Here is a 19,322-nt window from a genome sequence, read left to right as displayed (position 1 = left end):
TCAAGGCCAGCCTGGTCTACATAGAGAGCTCCACACCAGCCAGAGCTACACAGTAAGACTCGGTCTTAAAAAAACAATCAGAAAGAAAGGAAGGGGAGGGAGGGAAGGGAAAGGAAAGGAAAAGAAAGGAAGGAAGGAAGATGGAAAAAAGGAAGGAAGAAAAAAATCGCTAATACTCAGTGGAGTAATATTGGAAACAATACAAATCCCCAGACACAGGACAGTGACTAAACAATATGGCACAACAATATTATGATGTATGATACAGTGGTTAAAAAAATGAGGGCACACTCTATGAACTGATCTGCAAAGATTTCCTGTATACATTCAATGAAAAGAGCTTAGTGCAGAATTCTCCATCTTCAAGTATGCTACACTGTGCAAGGAAGAGGAGGATATGAGATACACATGTTCACTTGCATATAAGAAATTTGGGACTAATATCTAAAAATCTAAAAGGACTGGTTAACTACAGGAGGCAAGTAGGAAGAAGATGGAAATTCAGTGGTGGGTAAAAGAAGGGATACTTCTCCAAGTATATTTTTTTCAGTGTTGGGAATCGAACCCAGACTTCATACATGCTAAGCAATTGCTCTACCACTGAATAAAACCCATAGCCTTAAATATACTTTTTTATGTAGCTCTGACTTTTAGAAACATTGTCCTGTTTCACAGACTCAAAAAGTAAATAAATGGCCAGTTGCTGGGCATAGTGGCTCATGCCTGTAATCCAGGAATTTGGAAGGATAGCTGTGAGTCAGAGGCCAATCTGATCTACATAGTGAGTTTCAGACCAACCTAGGCTACAGAATGAAACCTTGTGTCAAAAAGTGAAAGAGAGGAAATGAGGAGGAACTAACCAACCAGAATATGGTGGAAAGGCATCAAAATGGAACACAAACCAAAGCAATTCAACTGTTACAAATAAATCACAAAACCATAGTGAAGAAGGCAAGGCAGAAGAACTGGCATAAATCACAAACATTTATGGACTTTAGACAATAATACTTCAGATTCTATACAGCTAAAGACAGAGAGCACTGTGCATGGATTCTGTACTCTGGTTAGTACGTCTGTTGTTCACTGGGGTACTGGTTAGCAATCTGAGACTTGGTTATAAACTAGAATGGAATAATAAATAAATTAATTAAATAATAAATTACAGGTAGTGAGCTTTGCTTCTCCCTTTTAGAGAGAGCAGTACAAAAAAGGAAGTGGTAGGCTAGAACAAACTCTTTGGTATTTTATTGAAATCATGGCTATCAGCGTGAACTTATGATGAGAAAAACAGAAATGATGGAAACAGTTGTGTGGTAGTGATGAGTATTATCCTGCATAAGCTCAAGATCTAAATAAATACTACATATCTATGAGTCCATGATGAACTAAATAAATAATTGAATAAATAAATAAAACAACAGAAAAGGGAAAGCTTGTCCTCATAGAACAATTCTAATTAGTAAGTATATCTTCTATACTTACTAATCAAAGTATACTTACTTTTCAAAGGCTGCCTCATTATTCAGTACACAATTGGACTACAGGATTTCCAGAAATATGTCTCGTTCAAGAATTATGCACCACAGAAGAAATAAAACCCATTAAAAACTAAAAGCCACTGAAACCCTAACAAATTTATTTCATACTGATGTGAGAAACATCTCAAAGGAACAGATCCCACTTCAACAAGAAAGCACATGAGAAAGAGTACTCATCTTTGCTGTGCTTAAGAATGGCACTGTTATTTGTTTAACATGCTTTAAGAACTACTTGGTCTTCATACAATCCTGAATATTGAGTAAGCATATTATACTAAAATAATTATGTATGATTTATTATTAGGGATTAAGATAAGTAATAATTCATTTGCTTTAGAAATTGTGTTTTGTAAGAGATCATATAAGGGGTGATGAGATGGCTCAGTGGGTAAAGGCACTTGCCACCAAGCCTGACAACCTGTGTTCAATCTCAAGGATCCACATGGTGGAAGGTGAAAACTGTTGTCCTCTGATCTCTACATGTACATCGTAACACACACACACACACACACACTTTTTAAATAAATGTAAAAAAATTCAAAGTTTGGGGCTGAGAAGGTGGCTTAGTCATCTCCATGGCTTAAGGTACATATCACCAAGTCTGGCAACGTGAGTTCAATCCCCAGAACCTACACAGTGAAAGGAGTGAACCCACCCCCACAAGCTGTCTTCTGTGGTGGTTTGAGGAATGGCCCCCATAGGCTCGTGCCTTTGACTCCATCTGATGGCACTGTTTGGGGAGCTTATGGAAACTTCAAGAGGTGCATCTTTGTTGGAGGAAGCACATCACTGGGGGTGGGCTTTGAGAGTTCATAGCCTGGCCCCACTTCTAGCTTGCTCTCTCTGCTTACTGAGTGTGGATGGAAAAGTGACCTCTCTGCTTCCTGCTCTAGCCACCTGCTACCACACCTCCCCCCACCATTATGGACTCCCCTTCTGGAACTGTAAGCCAAAATAAATTATTTTTTCCATAAGCAGCTTTTGGTCATAGTATTTTGTTACAACAACAAAAACGTAACTAACACAGAAGTTAATACCAGGAGAAGTGGGATTGCTGCTGTGAAGAACCTGACCATATTTTTTGGAAGAATGTGGAAGGTTTTGGAACTTTAGACTAGAAAAGCAGTTGAATGCTCTAAGTAGAGGTTAACAGGCCGTTCCAGTAGAAATGTAGAAGATAGTAGTGCTGACAATAATGTGGAATTTGGAGTCCGGGTTCATGAGCTTTCAGAGAGAAGCAAAATGGGCTAGAGGTCATCATGTGTTATTTTGGTAAAGAATCTGACTGCTTTTTGCCCCATCCTAAGAGAGAGAGGTTGCAGGCAGCAAAATTGGAGGGACTGAGTCATCTAAACCCTTTGAAACTAAAGATATCAGACATGGAGCTATAGGATTTGGTGTTTGCCCTGCTGGATTTGGTCTTTTCTCACTATGCCCCCACCCCATTCCACCCATTTGGAATGGAAATATATATTTTGTGCTATTGTATGTCAGAAGATTGTAACTTAAAAAAATTTATAGGGGGATCACAGTTAAGAGAGTGCCTTGAGTCTCAGAGGAGACTTTGGACTTTTTTCAAATAGTGTTGAAATTGGGAAAGACTAGGATACTTTTGAAGTTAGACAAAATGCATTTTGCATTATGATATGATCATGAGCCTTTGGAAGCCAGGGAATAAAACATGGAAATTTGAATGAGAAATGTTCCCCATAGGCTCGTGTGTTGAATTCTTGGACACTTGCTTGTGGTGCTGTAGGGGAGGTTATGGAGGCTTTAAGAGGTGCAGTCTTACTGGAGGAAGTATGTCACTGGGGGTGGGTTTTGAGAGTTTATGGCTTCCAATCTTGCACTTTGTTTCCTGTGTGTGGTTAAGATATGATCTCCCAGCTTCCTGCTTTGGCTTCCATATTTTTCCTGACATTATGGACTCTCCTTCTGGAATCATAAGCTAAAATAAACTCTTCCATAAGTCACATTTAGTCATGGTGTTTAATCACAATTACAAATATGTTTTCTGACCTCCACACTTATACCATGGCATGCCCACACCCACACATATACACAATAAATAATGTAATCAAATTAAATTTAAAAAAAAGAAAGAAAGAAAGCACTGCCAGATATGGTAGCACATGCCTTTAATCCCAGAACTTGGGAGGCAGAGGTGGGCCAGTCTCTGCTGAGTTCCAGGCCAGCTAGGGCTACATAATGGGACTCTGTGTCTCAAGAAAAGAAAAGAAAACATATAAATATGAATAGATATTTTCCTATATTGAAAATACATTAAAAAGTTGAAAACATCAGGCTGGAGAGATGGCCCAGTGGTTAAAAGTACTGACTGCTCTTGTAGAGAACCAAGTTCAGTTCCCAGCATCCACATGATGGCTAATAACCATCTGTAATTCCAGTTCCAAGGGATCTGATGCCTTCTTCTGACCTCCATGGGTATTGCACAACATGGGTGTACTTACATACATACAGGCAATACAGTCATACATATAAAATAAAAATAATAAATAAAATAATTTTTTTTTAAAGTTGAAAACACCGTAACAAAACACTATTCTTTGTATGCACTGAAATTCTATTATATTTGCAAATGCCTTAATTTTTAATAAGCTGACTTGTTATGATACCAATATATATTTAAAAATTAAAACCAATAATGCTTTTGCCATGAAAAAACTTGTGTTTTAAATCAAGGCTTTTCTATTCAGATAGAATGTTGCTATTGAAACATTTTTTTTTTTTTTAGAAAAAACTTGAAAATATTTCTCATCTCTGATTTTTTGGGGAAGGGGAAACCATCACATCATGTATTTTTCTGTTATATTTACATAAAAGAAAACAGAATTAGTGAGCCATTATTTGGAAATGTCCATAGAGTTAGCTGATCTATTTTTATTATTTGTTGTATAGAAATTTCTAATACTTTCAGTGCTCTATCATTTAAGTGTCCTTCATTTGAGTACATTCACTAAATACATATTTAACAGTAGACAAGTAGGAATAGCTAGGTTAGATGATCACTATAAAAAGAGAAATGGGCTGGAGAGATGGTGCAGTGGTTAAGAGTATTTTCTACAGGAGAGATGGCTCAGTGGTTAAGAGCACTGGCTGTTCTTCCAGAGGACCCAGATTCTGTTTCCAGCACCCACACGGCAGCAACTGTCCATAATTCTGTTCCAGGGAATCTGATGCCCTTTTCTGGCCTTAATGGGCAATGTACACGTGTGGTATACTTTCATACATTCAGGCAAAACACTCATACACATAAAAAAATAAAAATAAAATAAAAAAGAGCACTTGTGAGGACCCTGGTTCAGTTCCCATCACCAAAATATCAGTTCACAAACATTTATAACTGCAGTTCCTGGGAGATTCAATCCCCTCTTCTGGCCTCCATGGGCACCAGGCACACACATGGTACACAAATATACAAGCAGGAAAACACTCATACACATAATATTAATAAATAAATATTAGAGAGAGAGAAAGAGGAGAGAGAGAGAGAGAGAGAGAGAGAGAGAGAGAGAGAGAGAGAATGAAAAGCAGACTAGAGTCAGAGCCAGAACAGGGAGTAATTTGTATATCAGTCTACACAATGAGAAATCACTGAATGTGAGTCTGGCAAACAAGGGCAGGGTTGTAGCTGGTCCTGAGGAAGGCTAGTCTGGCAGCTAGCTGTAGGAGATGAACTGGGGCAGTAAGAAGTTCCTGAAGAGTTGTGACTCTGAGGAGACTAATAGGGTGTGAATTAGAGAAAGAGCAGCCACACTAGAGAATAGGAGGGGAACTGGCAAGCCACAGTAACTGATGGAAATGTGAAGGAAATATGGGAAGTAGGCCAAAACTGTGCTCAGCTTTCCAGCCTGGAGAATAGATGGTTATAGACAGACATCAATCAGTACAAAAATAATAGCAACTTTGGGGAAGCAGAAATGATAAAATTAGACAAGTGGGTTTCAATGTGCCAATGGGAAATCCATTTATATCCAGGAAGTGGTTTGGAAAATAGAGACTCGGGCTTAGGAGAGAAGCCAGAATTGTTCTTAACAAGAAAGGGAAATGTGGACAGTGAGATGCCTCAGTGGGCAAAGGTACCTGCTGCCAAGCCTGACCATCTGAGTTCAGTGTCTGGAACCCACATGGTGGAAGGAGAGAGTCAAGTCCCATAAGTTGTTCCCTGACCTTCACATGCACATACCCATAAACATAAACACAAACAAACAAATAATGAGAGAGAGAGAGAGAGAGAGAGAGAGAGAGAGAGAGAGAAATGCTCACACTTCTTCACACAGGGTTTTGATGTCCTTTCAAATCCATACCCAAATATATGATCCTCACATATGCAAGGACCCTCACATATACAAAAACATGAGCCCTCAGTGCTGGGGATCCAAGCCACAGCCTCACACAACCCCAGAACAGAGACCTTGATGCTAAGAAGTACAAGGTGGCTGGCAGTATAGATGCTCCTGCTGCACCCAAGATAAATGAATAATGTGTTATATAGATAGAAAAGCCCATTTGGCCATGGCAAAATAGCTAACACTATAGTTTCAATATTACTTTACCGTGAGATACGATGATGACTCTCCCGCTGATGAACCATTGCTCTTATGACTGATTAAAACACACTTGATCACAGGCGGATCTTGATTTGTAAAAGTCTCAAATATCATTACTGACAAAACAACTGTAAAACAAAATAAAAACAATGATGTTGATACACATGCACCTTAAAAAAAAAACATGCATTTGTCTTACCACAAAACAATAAAACAAAATGAAATCGGGGAAAACAGGCCAATAGGAAAGTGTTCAGGAAGTACAGTTTCACGAAAGCCAGTCTACTCTATCAGGAGTAGAGCCACTGAAAGCAGGGACCATCTGTGGTGATGGGAATGTTCTCATCCTCTGCTGTCCAACATTTATAGGTAGCTCTGCTGTCCAATTTATAGGTAGCTCAGCCTCATTTCAAAAGCTTAATAAGCTATTAGCTTTTTAAAATGAGGCTATTAAGCTTTTGAAATGAGGCTGAGCTACCTATAAATTATTAGTATTTATTAGTAAGTTATAAGCTGTTTAGACACTTTTATGATCTTTATAACCAGTGCACTAAATTATGTGATTTTTTGAGAATCTATTTTCATCTTTTATGTTGGGTACTAGCTGGGATCTTTCATCTGCTATGTCATACTATGGGATACTTGCTGGACCAGTCCAAAACTTGCATATCTCTAAGTAAGAGTTTTCTTGAATTAGTTCTGTGATTTCTTCTCTCGCCTTTCTTTTTGGTTTTATTATTGTATTTCATTGTTTTTCCCCAAACCACTGGTCATTCTTGACAGTCTGCTCATACACAAGAAAGAAGCATCGTGTCCATAGAAAGTCGAATGGGGGTGACCTGTCGTCCTATCTCCTATGGAGGTTCATTTTCGAGTCTTTTCTCTTAGGCTGGTCAGATTCTCCAGAGGGGACTTCTCTCTCCCTTGGTTGCTGGTGGTGTTCTGTCAGCCAAGTTCTGTCAACTCACTTTAGGGGTCCTGTAGTAAAGATTTCTCTAGCGTGGGCTGCTCTCTCTCTCGGTTGCTGGTGGTGTGCTTTCAGTCAAGTTCTCTCTGCTCTCTTTCGCTGTCCTGTAGTTAAGAGACTCTCTCTCTCTCTCTCTCTCTCTCTCTCTCTCTCTCTCTCTCTCTCTCTCTCTCTCCCTGTCTCTCTGTCTCTTTCTGCTGGAGATCAAATCAAGGACCTTAGAAATGCATGCCAAGCAAGCACTCTACCAATGTATTCTCTCAAATTAGGTACACCCCAACCCAATACTCAAGTTTAGGAATTTTTAGAGCTATTTTTAGCTATTTATTTTTGTTTATCTAGTTTTAATTAATTTTGAGATAGCATACAAAATAATGTGTTTCATTATGGCATGAAATGTTGAGATTTCACATTGAGATTTATTTGATAAAAATTGCAAATATTTCAGTGTACATTGCGACATTCCGATATGCATGCACACTGTGAAATGAATACCACAGTCAAGCTTGCTAGCCTCCAACAACCCACACACTATCTTACTGCAGTGAGAGGACTGAAGATCGCCACTTAGCACATACATCTCTGTCATTTGCACTGTTGTTTGAGTGGTTTTTTTTTTTTTTTTTTTTGGTAGAGACAGGAAGTAAATGTCTACTCTACTCACTCATTTTTGCTCCCTGTAATCTGAGATAGATAGTCTTGGAGAGTTTAAGATCCTTTCTTGTCCCACTCTCTAAGGTTTTTGCTCTCTATTCTTTTTTGAAACAAAATTTTATAGTCTAATTTACTCAAATTATGCACAGTAAGGCATAACATTTTAGAAGTGGGTGTAAAGTGCTACCTATACAACCACCCCCATAGTCAAGATAATGAGCTTATCTGTCAGTACCCAAATTTCCAAGCTGTTTCAAATAGACAATATCATTTGCTATTCCTGCAGGCCACACATAGAATGAACCAGTTGTGTCATATTCTTAATATCTGGGCTAATGAGACATTCAGTCTTTCTTCTATTTAAAATTTTATGTATTAGAATTGCTTATGTTGTGTGTGTGTGTGTGTGTGTGTGTGTGTGTGTGAACTGGAATTACAGGCAGTTGTGAGTCACCTGATGTGGGTGCTAAGAACCAAACTTGGGTCCTCTACAAGAGCAGTAAGTGCCCTTCACAGCTGAGTCATCTCTCCAGACCCCCAAATCAAGTTTGGGAAATGAGGTTACTTTGTGATAAATTATGCTTTAAATTTACACATACATTTTTTTCATGGAGTACAGTATGTTTTGGTATATGCCCTTTTTGTTCATTGGCTTTCCAAGGCTCTGGGTGGGTCTCAAACTCTTGATTCAAGCAATCCTCCTGCCTCAGCCATCCAACTAGCTGTGACTATAGAGAAATACTACTACATCTAGCTAATGCATTTTAAAACATGATCATTATGACATTTATTCATTTTTTTATCCATCCACAAAACTAAAAAAATAGTGAGTCCATCCAGTGGCCCAGAAAAGAGAAACTATATCTTAAGTTGAAATCAAATAGTGACGTTTATATGGCGTATTACTATTAACCAAATTCTACATTGTATAATAGATCTATAGACTGTATTTCTCCAGTCTAACTGAAACTTTGTACTCTTTGTCATTGAGTACAAAAATATTTTCTGTTAGTCTGTGGCGTGGGTCTTTTTTGTTTTGGCTATTTGATTTTGTTTTTGTTTTGTGTTGGTTATTTTGCTATGTTGTTTTGTGAGGCAGGATTTTACTGTATAGCCCAGGCTCTCTTTGAACTTAAGATTCAAAGACAGCCTCCCAAACAAGGACCGTGTATTGTTTCTTTCTTTTTGTCTTTTTGAGACAGGGTCTCCCTGTAGCCCCAGCTGACCTGGAACTCACTATGTAGACCAGGCTGGCCTTGAACTCACAGAGATCTGCTTGCGTCTGCCTCCCCAGTGCTGGGATTAAAGGTGTAGACCACCATGCCTGGCTTTGTTTTTGTTTTGTTTGAGACAAGGTTTCACTCTGTAGCCCCAAGCTGTACTCAAACTCACAGCAATCCTCCTGCCTCCCAAGTCCAGGACAATAGGCATGTATCCCTGTGCCTTACTCTGTTTTTCTTTTTAAATATTTTATTTATTATTTTTATTTTATGTGTACGAGTGTATTGCCTGAATATACGTGAGTGCACCCGTGTCATGCAATGCTATGGAGGTTAGAAGAGGGCTTCGGCTTCCTCTGGAACTGGAGTCAAGGATGGTTCGCAGCCACCATGTGGGTGCTGGGAATTGAACCCAGGTCCTCTTCAAGAGCAGTCAGTGCTCTTAACCGCTGAGCCATCTCTCCAGTCGCAAATATTTTATTTATTATTTTTATTTTATGTGTATGCATGTATTGCCTGCATGTAGGTAAGTGCACCCACATCGTGCAATGCCCGTGGAGGACAGAGTCCATCGGATCCCCTGGAACTGGAGTTACAGACAGTTGTTAGTTGCCATGTGGATGCTGGGATTCAAACCCGGATCTTCTACAAGAACAGCTAGTGTTCTTAACCACTGAGCCATCTCTCCAGCTATTTTTCATTTTTTGAGACAGTGTCTCACCGTGTAGCTCAAACTGGCCTTAAACTTCTGCCTCAGCTTCCCCAGTGCTGGTTTTATGGTTGTCTTAGTCTCCTTTCCTGTTGTTGTGATAAAATACCCTGATTAAAACACCTTAATGGGGGTGGGGCTGAAGAGATGGCTCAGCACTTAAGAGCACTGGCTGCTCTTGTTAGGACCTAGATTCAGTTCCCAGCACCCACATGGTGGTTAACAACCATCAATTTCACAGGATCTGACACTGGTCTCTGCAGGCACTGTACATGCATGGTGCACATACACATATGCAGGCAAAACATTCATACACATAAAATACAAGTAAAGTTAATTTTTAAAAATTTAAAGCAACTTAAGGGAGAAAAGGTTTATTTGACTCCCAATTCCTACAGTTCAGCATTGCAGGGAAGTAAAGGCAGCAGGAACTTGAAGCAGCTAGTCACATCACACCCCACAGTCAAGAGTAGAGAACAGTAGATGCATGCAGAGTTGCCATCAGCTCGCCTTCCCACTTTTACACAATCCACAATCCCTTGCCTAGGGAATGGTGCCACCCACAGTACAAGGTCTTCCCAATTCAATGAACACCATCAAGATAATCCCTCACAGATTTGCCCACAGGCCAACCTGACCTAGACAATCCTTCACTGAGACTCTTCCCAGGTGATTCTAGATTGTGTCACGTTGACAACTAAAACTAAGCATCACAACGGGTATGAGACACCATGCCTAGCAATACTTTGTTTTTTAAAAACCAGAAAATATTAATCTCGAAGATCGCTAATGTATCAATTTTTCTTTTATGACTCATACTTTTGGTTTTGTATAAATATATAAAAATCTTTACCTAACCTAAAATCAGAAAAGTTCCCCCCTAGAAGTTATATATAGTTCTAGGTTTCACATTTAGTTTTTTTACATTTACATTTTAGTTTTGCAGTTAGTATAGAATCCATTTTGAGTTAAGTTTTCATATGGACCAAACTTTGTGTATGAACATATTTAGATACGAATATCTAATTGTCTTAGCACCATTTGTTGAGAAACTATGATTTCTCCACTGAATTATCTTTACACTTTTGTCAAAAAATAAATGGGCCACCTATTTCTGGTTTACTTCTGAAGTCACTCTACTGTTCAGTTAGTCTATTTGTTCGGCTGCCAATATTTTACATCTTCATTGCCGTTGCCTTACCATGTTTTGAAATCAAGTACTTGAAGGTCCCCACCTTTGTTCTTTTCAAAGTAGGATTGGCTCTTATAGGCCTTTTGCATTCCATATGAATTTTAGAATAAAATCAACTTGCCAATTCCTACAAAAAGATCTGCAGGAATTCTGAAAGGAGTTTCATTAAGTCACAGATCAATTTGGGCAAAAGTGACATTTTAACAACATTGAATCTTCCAATACCCACAGGATAGTGTATCATGTTTTTGTATTTATGTTTGGTTTTGGCTTTTTGAGAAAGGGTCTCACTCTATAGTCCAGGCTGCCCTTGAATATGCAGTGATTCTCGTGCTTTAACTTCCCAAGTATTGGGCTTACAGGCACGTGTCCCCATGCCCAGGTATATATAGAATTAGTTTTATTTCTTCTTTAAATATTTGGTAAATCCTCCTGAAAAGCCAACTGCTCCACTAGTTTCCATTGTAGGAATAATTTTAAACTACGGTTTCAAATTATACCAATACTTAGCGTATCAATTTTTCTTGAATAAGTTTCAGTAGTATGTTTTTCAAGAAATTTTTTCATTAAGTCAAAACTATCACAGTAAAGGTATAAAATTTATTGCTACTGCTGTTGTTTTGTTTTGATTTTTAGCTTGCTTGGTTTTTACTTTTATTGTTGTTGTTGTTGTTGTTTTCCAGTGCTGGGGATGAACTTACTGCCTCCTGAATACCAGGCAAGCACTCTACCAAAGAGCTCTACCCTCAGCCCCTCATAGATACATTTAAAGTCTGTGGGTTCTGCAGTTATATTGCCTCTCAAGTTCTTGATATTGGCAATTTGATCTTTGCTCATTGTTTTCTTGTTGCTTTGCCTAGAGGTTTATCAATTTAATTGATCTTTTGCCAATTAGCTGTCAAGGGGGTGCTGGGAACTGAACCCAGGTCCTCTGCAAGAGCAGTCAGTGTTCCTAGCTGCTGGGCCACCTCTTCAGTCCCACATTTGCCCTTAATTACTCTTTTCTGCCTCCTTTAGGAAAAAATAATTGAAATTTTATTTACTTAGTGTGTGTGTGTGTGTGTGTGTGTGTGTGTGTGTGTGTGTGTGTGGTGTGCCCATGCATGCACACATGGTGGCCAGAGGTTGATGTTGGGTGCATTCCTCTATTGCTATCTACCTTATTTTCTAAGACGGGGTATCTCACCAAACCTGGATTTCCCTGTTTCGGCTAGACTGGCCCACAAATCTCCAGGATCCACCTGATTCTGTCTTTCCCAGCACTGATGTTACAAACTCATGTCACAGCACCTAGCTTTTACATGGGTGTCAGGGATCCAAACACAGTTCCTTGTGCTTCCAACAGCAAATTCTTTTATCCACTGAGTGGTCTCCTCAGTCCCTTGAATTTTTAAAATGATTCTACTTCCTTTCCATTCTTAATTTACCCACTGTCATGCTGTGTTCTTTTAATGGTTTGTACCCCCACATCTCTACCTTGACACTGTCTACATTTTCAAGCTGTCATACTACTTCACATCACAGGAACCATACAGCAGTGTGTTTCCGTTTCAGCCCTTTGGGGTTATGGTAGACACACTGGATTGCTACAGAAGTGATATACCCCACAAGACACTGTCATTAGTTTGGCTTTAAATAGTAATACTTGAAAAGGATTTAAATAATAAAAAGACTATTTACTAACAGTTATTTTTTTTCCTAGTGTTCCTCATTCTTTTATGTAAATCTGGATTTTCAGCTTGTATTATTTTCTTTCTGTCTAATGGTTGCATTTCATGTTTCTTATTTTGCTGGCTTGGTAATGGTTATTTCTTTCAAGTTTTTGGGGTCTTGTCTTTTTCTTTGTTTTTTTGTTTTGTTGTTGCTGTTTTAGATGGGGGTCTTACCATGTAGCCGTGGCTGACCTGGAGCTCACAGAGATCCACCCGCCTCTGCCTCCTGAATGCTGGGCTTAATGGTGTACACCACCACCTCTGGCTCTTCCAGTTTTAAAAAAAAATAAATTTTATTTATTGTGTATATGAATGTAGGTGTACAGCACATGTGTGGAGGTCAGAGAACATGTTTTTGGGGTTGGTTCTTTCCATCACGGATTCTGGGAATCAAAGTCAAGTGGCTGAGCTTGCACAGCAAGTGCTTTTATCTGATGAGCCATCTTGCTGGCCCTTCCTTCAGTTTTTATACATCTAAAACAGTAACCGTTTCATCTTCATTTCTGGAAAGGCGTTTCTCTAGATATAGAATTCTACACTTCTGTTATTATTTTTCTACAGGGTCAGTGAGATGACTCAGTGGATACAAGTGCTCGCTGCCAAGCCTGAGGACCTGATTTTATCCTTAGGAGCCACATTGTGGAAGGAGAAAACTGACTGCTGCAAATTCCCCTCTGACTTCCACATGTGCCCTGTGGCATGTTTGTCCCACACACATGCCCATACATACAAATGAACAGATAAATGTAATTTTAAATAAAGATGCTGTGCTGTATTTTGGTGTAATGTTTATGACAAGAAATCTGCTGAACAAATGTGTTTTTTCCCTTTGGATGTCTTGAAGATTTTTTTTGATGACTATGTTTAATCCATTTGATTATAATGAGCCTTCTGTAGTTTTCTCTGTATGTCATGTACCTAGATTTTACCGGGTATCTTCAACTTGTGGACTTATCTTTATCAGCTTTGAAAATTTTTCCTCCAGTTCCTTCAAACATTTTTCCCTGCCCTCCTCCTTTTCCTTCTTTCTTTCAGGACTCTAAATACATTTATGTTTGACCACCGAAGGTTTCCCATAGCTCCTCATTCTCTGTTCATTCCAGACACTTTCTATCACTACAATTTTGAGTTCACTCATCTTTTCTTCAGCAGTTTTTAATCTATTAACCCACCCAGTGTAATCGTGATGTTCATGTCAAGAAGTTCAGTTTGAGTAACTTTTAATATCTACTACGTTTCTGCTTAACAGGCACAGTCTTTCTTCAATTTTGAGAAATAAGTTGAATATAATTATAATATATGTCTTACATTTTTTAATTTATTATGTGTATGAATGTTTTGCCTGTATGAATGTAAGTGCACCAGTGTGTACGGTGTTCATGGAGGCAGTCAGAGAGGGTGGCAGATCTCCTGAAGGAGTTATAGTTGTTAGTCACTATGTGCTGGGAACCAAACCCAGGTCCTCTGCTAGAGCATCCAGTGCTCTTAGCCGCCAAGCCATCTCTCTGGCACCATAATCACTGTTTTCATGTTCTTGTCTACTTGTTTCACTTTCTATGTCATTTCTGGGTTCATTTTGAATGATTAATTTTAATTCTTTATTATGGGTTGAATTTTTCTTTGTCTACTTATTTTTAAAAAATTTTAAGTTATGGGGCTGGAGAATCAGCTTAGTGGTTAAGACCACTGGCTGCTCTCACAAAGGACCCCGGTTTGAGTCCCAGAACCCACATGGCAGCTAACAACTCTCTGTAATTCCAGTTCTGGGGGAATTTAACAGCTTCTTCTGACCTCCGCCAACCAGTGCTCTTAACCTCTGAGCCATCTCTCCAGCCTCTCCCCTCTATTTTTGAGACAAGATCTCATGTAGTCTGGACTGACCTCAAACTCACTTTGTAGCTGCTGAGGCTAGCTTTGAACTCCTGATCCTTCTGCCTCCACCTCCCAAGCGTTGGAATTCCTGGCATGTACCACCATCCTCAGTGCTGTCCACAAATTTATGGTTGGGTGCTAGACAGCATGAATCTTACTTCAGTGTTTGTATTTGTTTATTTTGTTATTGTTGCTGTTGTTTATGCTGGAGAGTGAACATGGGGCTTTTGTGTACATCTAGGCAAATGCTCTATCACTAAGCCATATGTACAGCTCTCTATTAAGTATTCTTGAACTTTGGGGGGGGGAATTAAATTTGTTGTAAATATTTTATTTATTGCAGGTTTAGCTTTTACCCTTAGATATGATCAGAGTAAGGTTAACTTTTCTCTACAAGTGGACCTCATCAAAATTAATAGTTTCTGTTTCTCTAAAACTTGATAAAATATGAAAAAGACAATTTACAGGATGAAGGTATTTTTAGATCACATATCTGATAAAGAATTTGTATCTATAATATACAAATAACTCTAATACTAATAATAAGAAAATAATCAACCCAGTAATAAATGGGAAAACATTTTAGGAGACACTTTACCAAACAAATGAGGACTACAATTAAGGCCATGAGCTGTTGCTTCACACCATTAGTCACTAGGGGAATACAAATCAAAACCACAATGACATATTGCTACACCCTTATTAGAATGGCCAAAAAAACAAAAACAGAAAATCGACAGCAGCACGTGCTAAAAATGATATTGAGCAACCACAACCCCATGGACACTTGAGGCAGATGAAGAGGACAATCACTTTGAAAAAACAGTTTGGAGCTTTGAGAGAACTTAAGACTTTGCTTAGCACAAAACTCACGTATGCAATAGCATTCTTACATATTTACCCAGTAGAAAGTACAACTATGCTCATGTAAAACTCCTGTTCTCAAATGCTTATAGCAGTTTTATTCATAATTAACAGAAATTGGGAGCAAATAAGGACCAGAAAGCCACTTAGTGGGTAAATAAACTATGGCTTAGCCACATATTTGAACACTACTCAACAACAGAAAGGAAAAGTTGCTGGTATAAAACAGTGTGAATAATTTTCAAAATCTTTATGCTGGGCTGAGTGTGGTGGTACACATCTTTAATCCCAGCACTTGGGAGGCAGAGGCAGCCATATATCTGAGAGTTCAAGGTCAGCCTGGTCTACATACAAGTTCAAGTCAGTCAGGATTACAGAGTGAGACCCTGTCTCCAAAAAAAATTATGCTATGTGAAATAAACAGCCTCAAAAGACCACATGTTATACAATTCCATGTATGTGATATTCTGAAAAATGAAGAATGGTAGCAACAGCAACAACAAAAAAGAGTACTGGGTGACAGGGGTTAGGTGCAGAGAAGTAGAGTTGACTATGGTGGAGCATAAGGGAGCTGGGGTTGACTACAGTGGACTGTAAGGGAATTGGGGAGTGAATGGAAATGTTCTACATTGCAACAGTGGTGGCAGTTATGCAAATGTTTCAAATAGACTCCTGGAACTAGACATTTAAAAAGGCGAAATTACTACAGAAAATCATGGCTCATTAAATCTGACTTTAAGCAGCTGATGGATATTTTGCCGTATCAGTAAGGTTTTTTTTTTTTTTTTTTTCCCAAAAATATATCCCAAAGCCTTCATGAAAATTCCCAGATTCTTGTTTCAAATCCATGTGGAGTCATGAAGGCAGCTTTGGAAATAGAAAAATGGCTGTCAAGGTTATATTCTTTTAGGTTTAGGTTTAAGTCTGGTCTTAAGAAGTTCATGCCTCCTGCCTGTATATTCTTTCCTTAAGTGTCTCTCTCTCTCTCTCTCTCTCTCTCTCTCTCTCTCTCTCTCTCTCTCTCCCCTCTCTCTCGCTCTCCTTTTAGACTTATGCTTATGTCTATATTCAAACATTATCTTAACAGAGTCCAGCTTCATTTGGCTAAAAAAAAAATCCAGGTATGGTAATACATGCTTGTAATCCCAGCACTCAGGAGACAGAAACAGGAGGATTACCCCAAATTTGAGGCAAGGCTGGTCTACACAGTAAGTTCTAAGCTAACTAAGGCTACACAGTAAGTCTGTGTTACAAAACAATCAAACAAACAAAAACCCAAAAATAAATAAATATTTTCTCTCTAAAGGCAAAGCTACAACTTAGATTGCATAAAACCAACAGGAGAATGTCAGAATACCTCACTTTCAAGTGGAGGCTTCTGTGAGGCAAAAAGCACGCAGTAAAAATTGGAGACGTGCCTTTAATCCCAGCACTTGGGAGGCAAAGGCAGGTGGATCTCTGTGAGTTCAAGGCCAGCCTGGTCTCCACAATGAATCCAGGCTAGCTGTGACTACAGGGAGACCCTGTCTCAAAAAGACCAAAAAAAAAAAAAAAAAAAAAAAAGGATTGGAAACATCGTGAGTTTGAAACCCCCACTAGAACTTTAGTTTACAGTACAGTAAACTTGAACACATTATTTAATCTCCATTTTCTTCATCTGGTAAATGAGGGCAGTGGATAAGCTCCCATTTTCTCTACTCATCTATTTTATGCTCTTTCCCTATAAACTACCATCTATTTACTCAAGGACTCCAAACTTCTACCCCTGTGTGCCTCATATCTTTGAGCACGTAGCTATATATCTGGGTGGTGCCAGGAATCTTAACTAAAACTGAACTCACTTTTTCCTTCCCCATTTCCTTCCACTGCTCTTACCTCTTTCTCTCCCTCAGTATTAGCACATCCACTTCATGGAAGCCAGACAGTCAAAGCTTTTTTGACCTTGAACTCTCAGGCTCAAAGGACCTTCCTACCTCAGCCTTCCAAGCAGCTGGGACTACAGTTGTGGCCACCCACCCAGCTCCAGGAGGCAGTTTTGATTCCTTTCCCATCCTCACTTCCCATCTAAACAGCAGTCAATTCTAGTCTCAAATCTATTCTCAGCTCAGCATCTCTATTACCATTGTCATAAAGTCTTGGTAGCTGACTCTGACCTGGACCACTGCCAACAACTTCCTAGGCAGCCTCCCTGCAAGTCTGCTGACATGCTATCCATTCTCCACACAGACAACACACGTCCTTTGTTCAAAACCCCCACAACTGATAGCAGTGGTTCTTACCTCTTTTTTTTTCTTACCTCTTTTTTGACTCACAGATCCCTTTGAAAACCAATGAAAGCAACGAACACTTTCTCAAAAGTAAGTAAATAAAACACACACGGTGGGGGGAGAGAGAGAGAGAGAGAGAGAGAGAGAGAGAGAGAGAGAGAGAGAGAGAGCAAGCTCAGCAGATGAAGGTACTTGCCATCAAGCCTAAGGACCTGAACTTGACCTTTGGTACCTACCTGGTGGAGGTAACCAAATCTCCAGCTTGTCCTCCAGCGTTCACACATACAGCCACCCCAAAATAAATAAATAAATAAATGTAATTTTAAAAGAGTATTTGGCATTTTTTTAAAAAAACTAAAGGCCAAGCCCCTGTCATATTACCAAAATGTACCTTCCATGGTTGGGTGTGGGAATGTGGTGATTCTCATCTAGAATACCAGTACTCAGGAGGCTGAAGCAGGAGGGTCAAGAGTTCCAGGTCAGTCTGGACTGCAAAACAAGACTCTGGCTCAATAAAATAGAAACATTTAAAAATGTGTGCGTGCGCGCGCGCACACACACACACACACACACACACACACCCCTTACAAATTATGATGGCAACCATAGATTAAAAAAAAAAAAGCACTAGTCACTAAACAGCCTTTAAACAATTTTCTAGGGAGCCCAAGAGATGTCTCAGTTGGTAAAGGCACTTGCTGCCAAGTCTATCGAACTAAGTCTGATCCCCAGAACTCACATGATGGAAAGAGAAATCTGACTCCTTCAAGTTGTCCTCTGACCTCCACACACATGCTTCGGCACACATGTGCTGACACATACATACATACATACATACATACATACATACACGCAAAGTAAATAAGCAAATGTAAAAATAATTGAAAACCAATTTTCTGAGTTCAACTTTATAAATGGCAGCCACTGTAATCCTGGAGACCTTATGTATTATGTTCCAGCAACCGGAAACGGAATTCTGGCTTTCCTCAGGTTTGTTACCTCTGAACCTTGTTCCTTGCTATCCTATTTGCTGGGACCATCCTCAGCCTCTGCTCTCCCCATCCGCAATCACAAATCTTCCCAGATGTGCCTCTGGGATGGTCTCCTTTTGGAAGCTTTGCCTTGTTTTCTCTGGGTTAGAGTCTTAGTTTTTATGCATGTCTCTAACATTGCATCACAGATTTACCTCTGCATTTAAACTCTTGCTGCCAGCACATCATTAACCTGGGAACTCTTTGAGGGCAGTGTTGTGTGGCATTTGGAGGTACTATATAATATTTGGGTGGGTGCTGGGGATAGAACCAGGTCTTTGTGCATGCTAAGGCAAGTGCTCTACCACTGAGCTACACCCTAGCCCTGAGCAGTTTTTAATACAAGTCTTAGACATAGATAGTACTTAAAAGTACTTAACCAAAGGAGTAAAGGTGAGAAAGAAGGCGAGAGGGGAAGAAAGAGGGGAATCTTAAATCCCAAGTTTTGACTCTAAATCTTATTTATTTATTAATGTGTATGAGTGTTTTATCTGCATGTATGTAAGTCACTCATGTCATGCAAAGCCCACAGAGGCCAGATGAGGCTGTTGGATCCTCTGGAACTGGAGTTAAGGATGGTTGTTAGCTGCCACGTGGGTGGTGAAAATCAAACCCAGTCCTCTGCAAGAGTAGCCAGTGCTCTTAACCACTGAGCAATCTCTCCAGCCTTCACTCTAAATTGTTATGATATTTTCAGGCTTTATTTTATTTATTTTTAAAAAATA

At 39.3% G+C, this 19,322-nt stretch overlaps 1 protein-coding gene across 2 annotated transcripts in view; it reads right to left on the bottom strand.

The window, feature by feature from the left end:
- Window positions 1-6,231, bottom strand: part of Flt3 (fms related tyrosine kinase 3) — a 61,928-nt gene extending 55,697 nt beyond the window's left edge. The window contains exon 1 of one of the 2 annotated variants that reach the window (XM_008825063.1): window positions 6,116-6,231. In XM_008825063.1, the coding sequence (XP_008823285.1) occupies window positions 6,116-6,223 (108 nt within the window). In that variant the 5' untranslated portion in view covers window positions 6,224-6,231. The remainder of the gene's footprint in view (window positions 1-6,115) is intronic. The other variant, XM_008825064.2, reaches the window with a different exon arrangement.
- Between the last annotated feature and the right edge of the window lie 13,091 nt (window positions 6,232-19,322).

This window comes from Nannospalax galili, unplaced genomic scaffold (genome assembly GCF_000622305.1).
Source record: "Nannospalax galili isolate Female #2095 unplaced genomic scaffold, S.galili_v1.0 scaffold768, whole genome shotgun sequence".
NCBI lineage: Eukaryota > Metazoa > Chordata > Mammalia > Rodentia > Spalacidae > Nannospalax > Nannospalax galili.
This window is presented reverse-complemented; position numbering and strand designations above follow the sequence as displayed.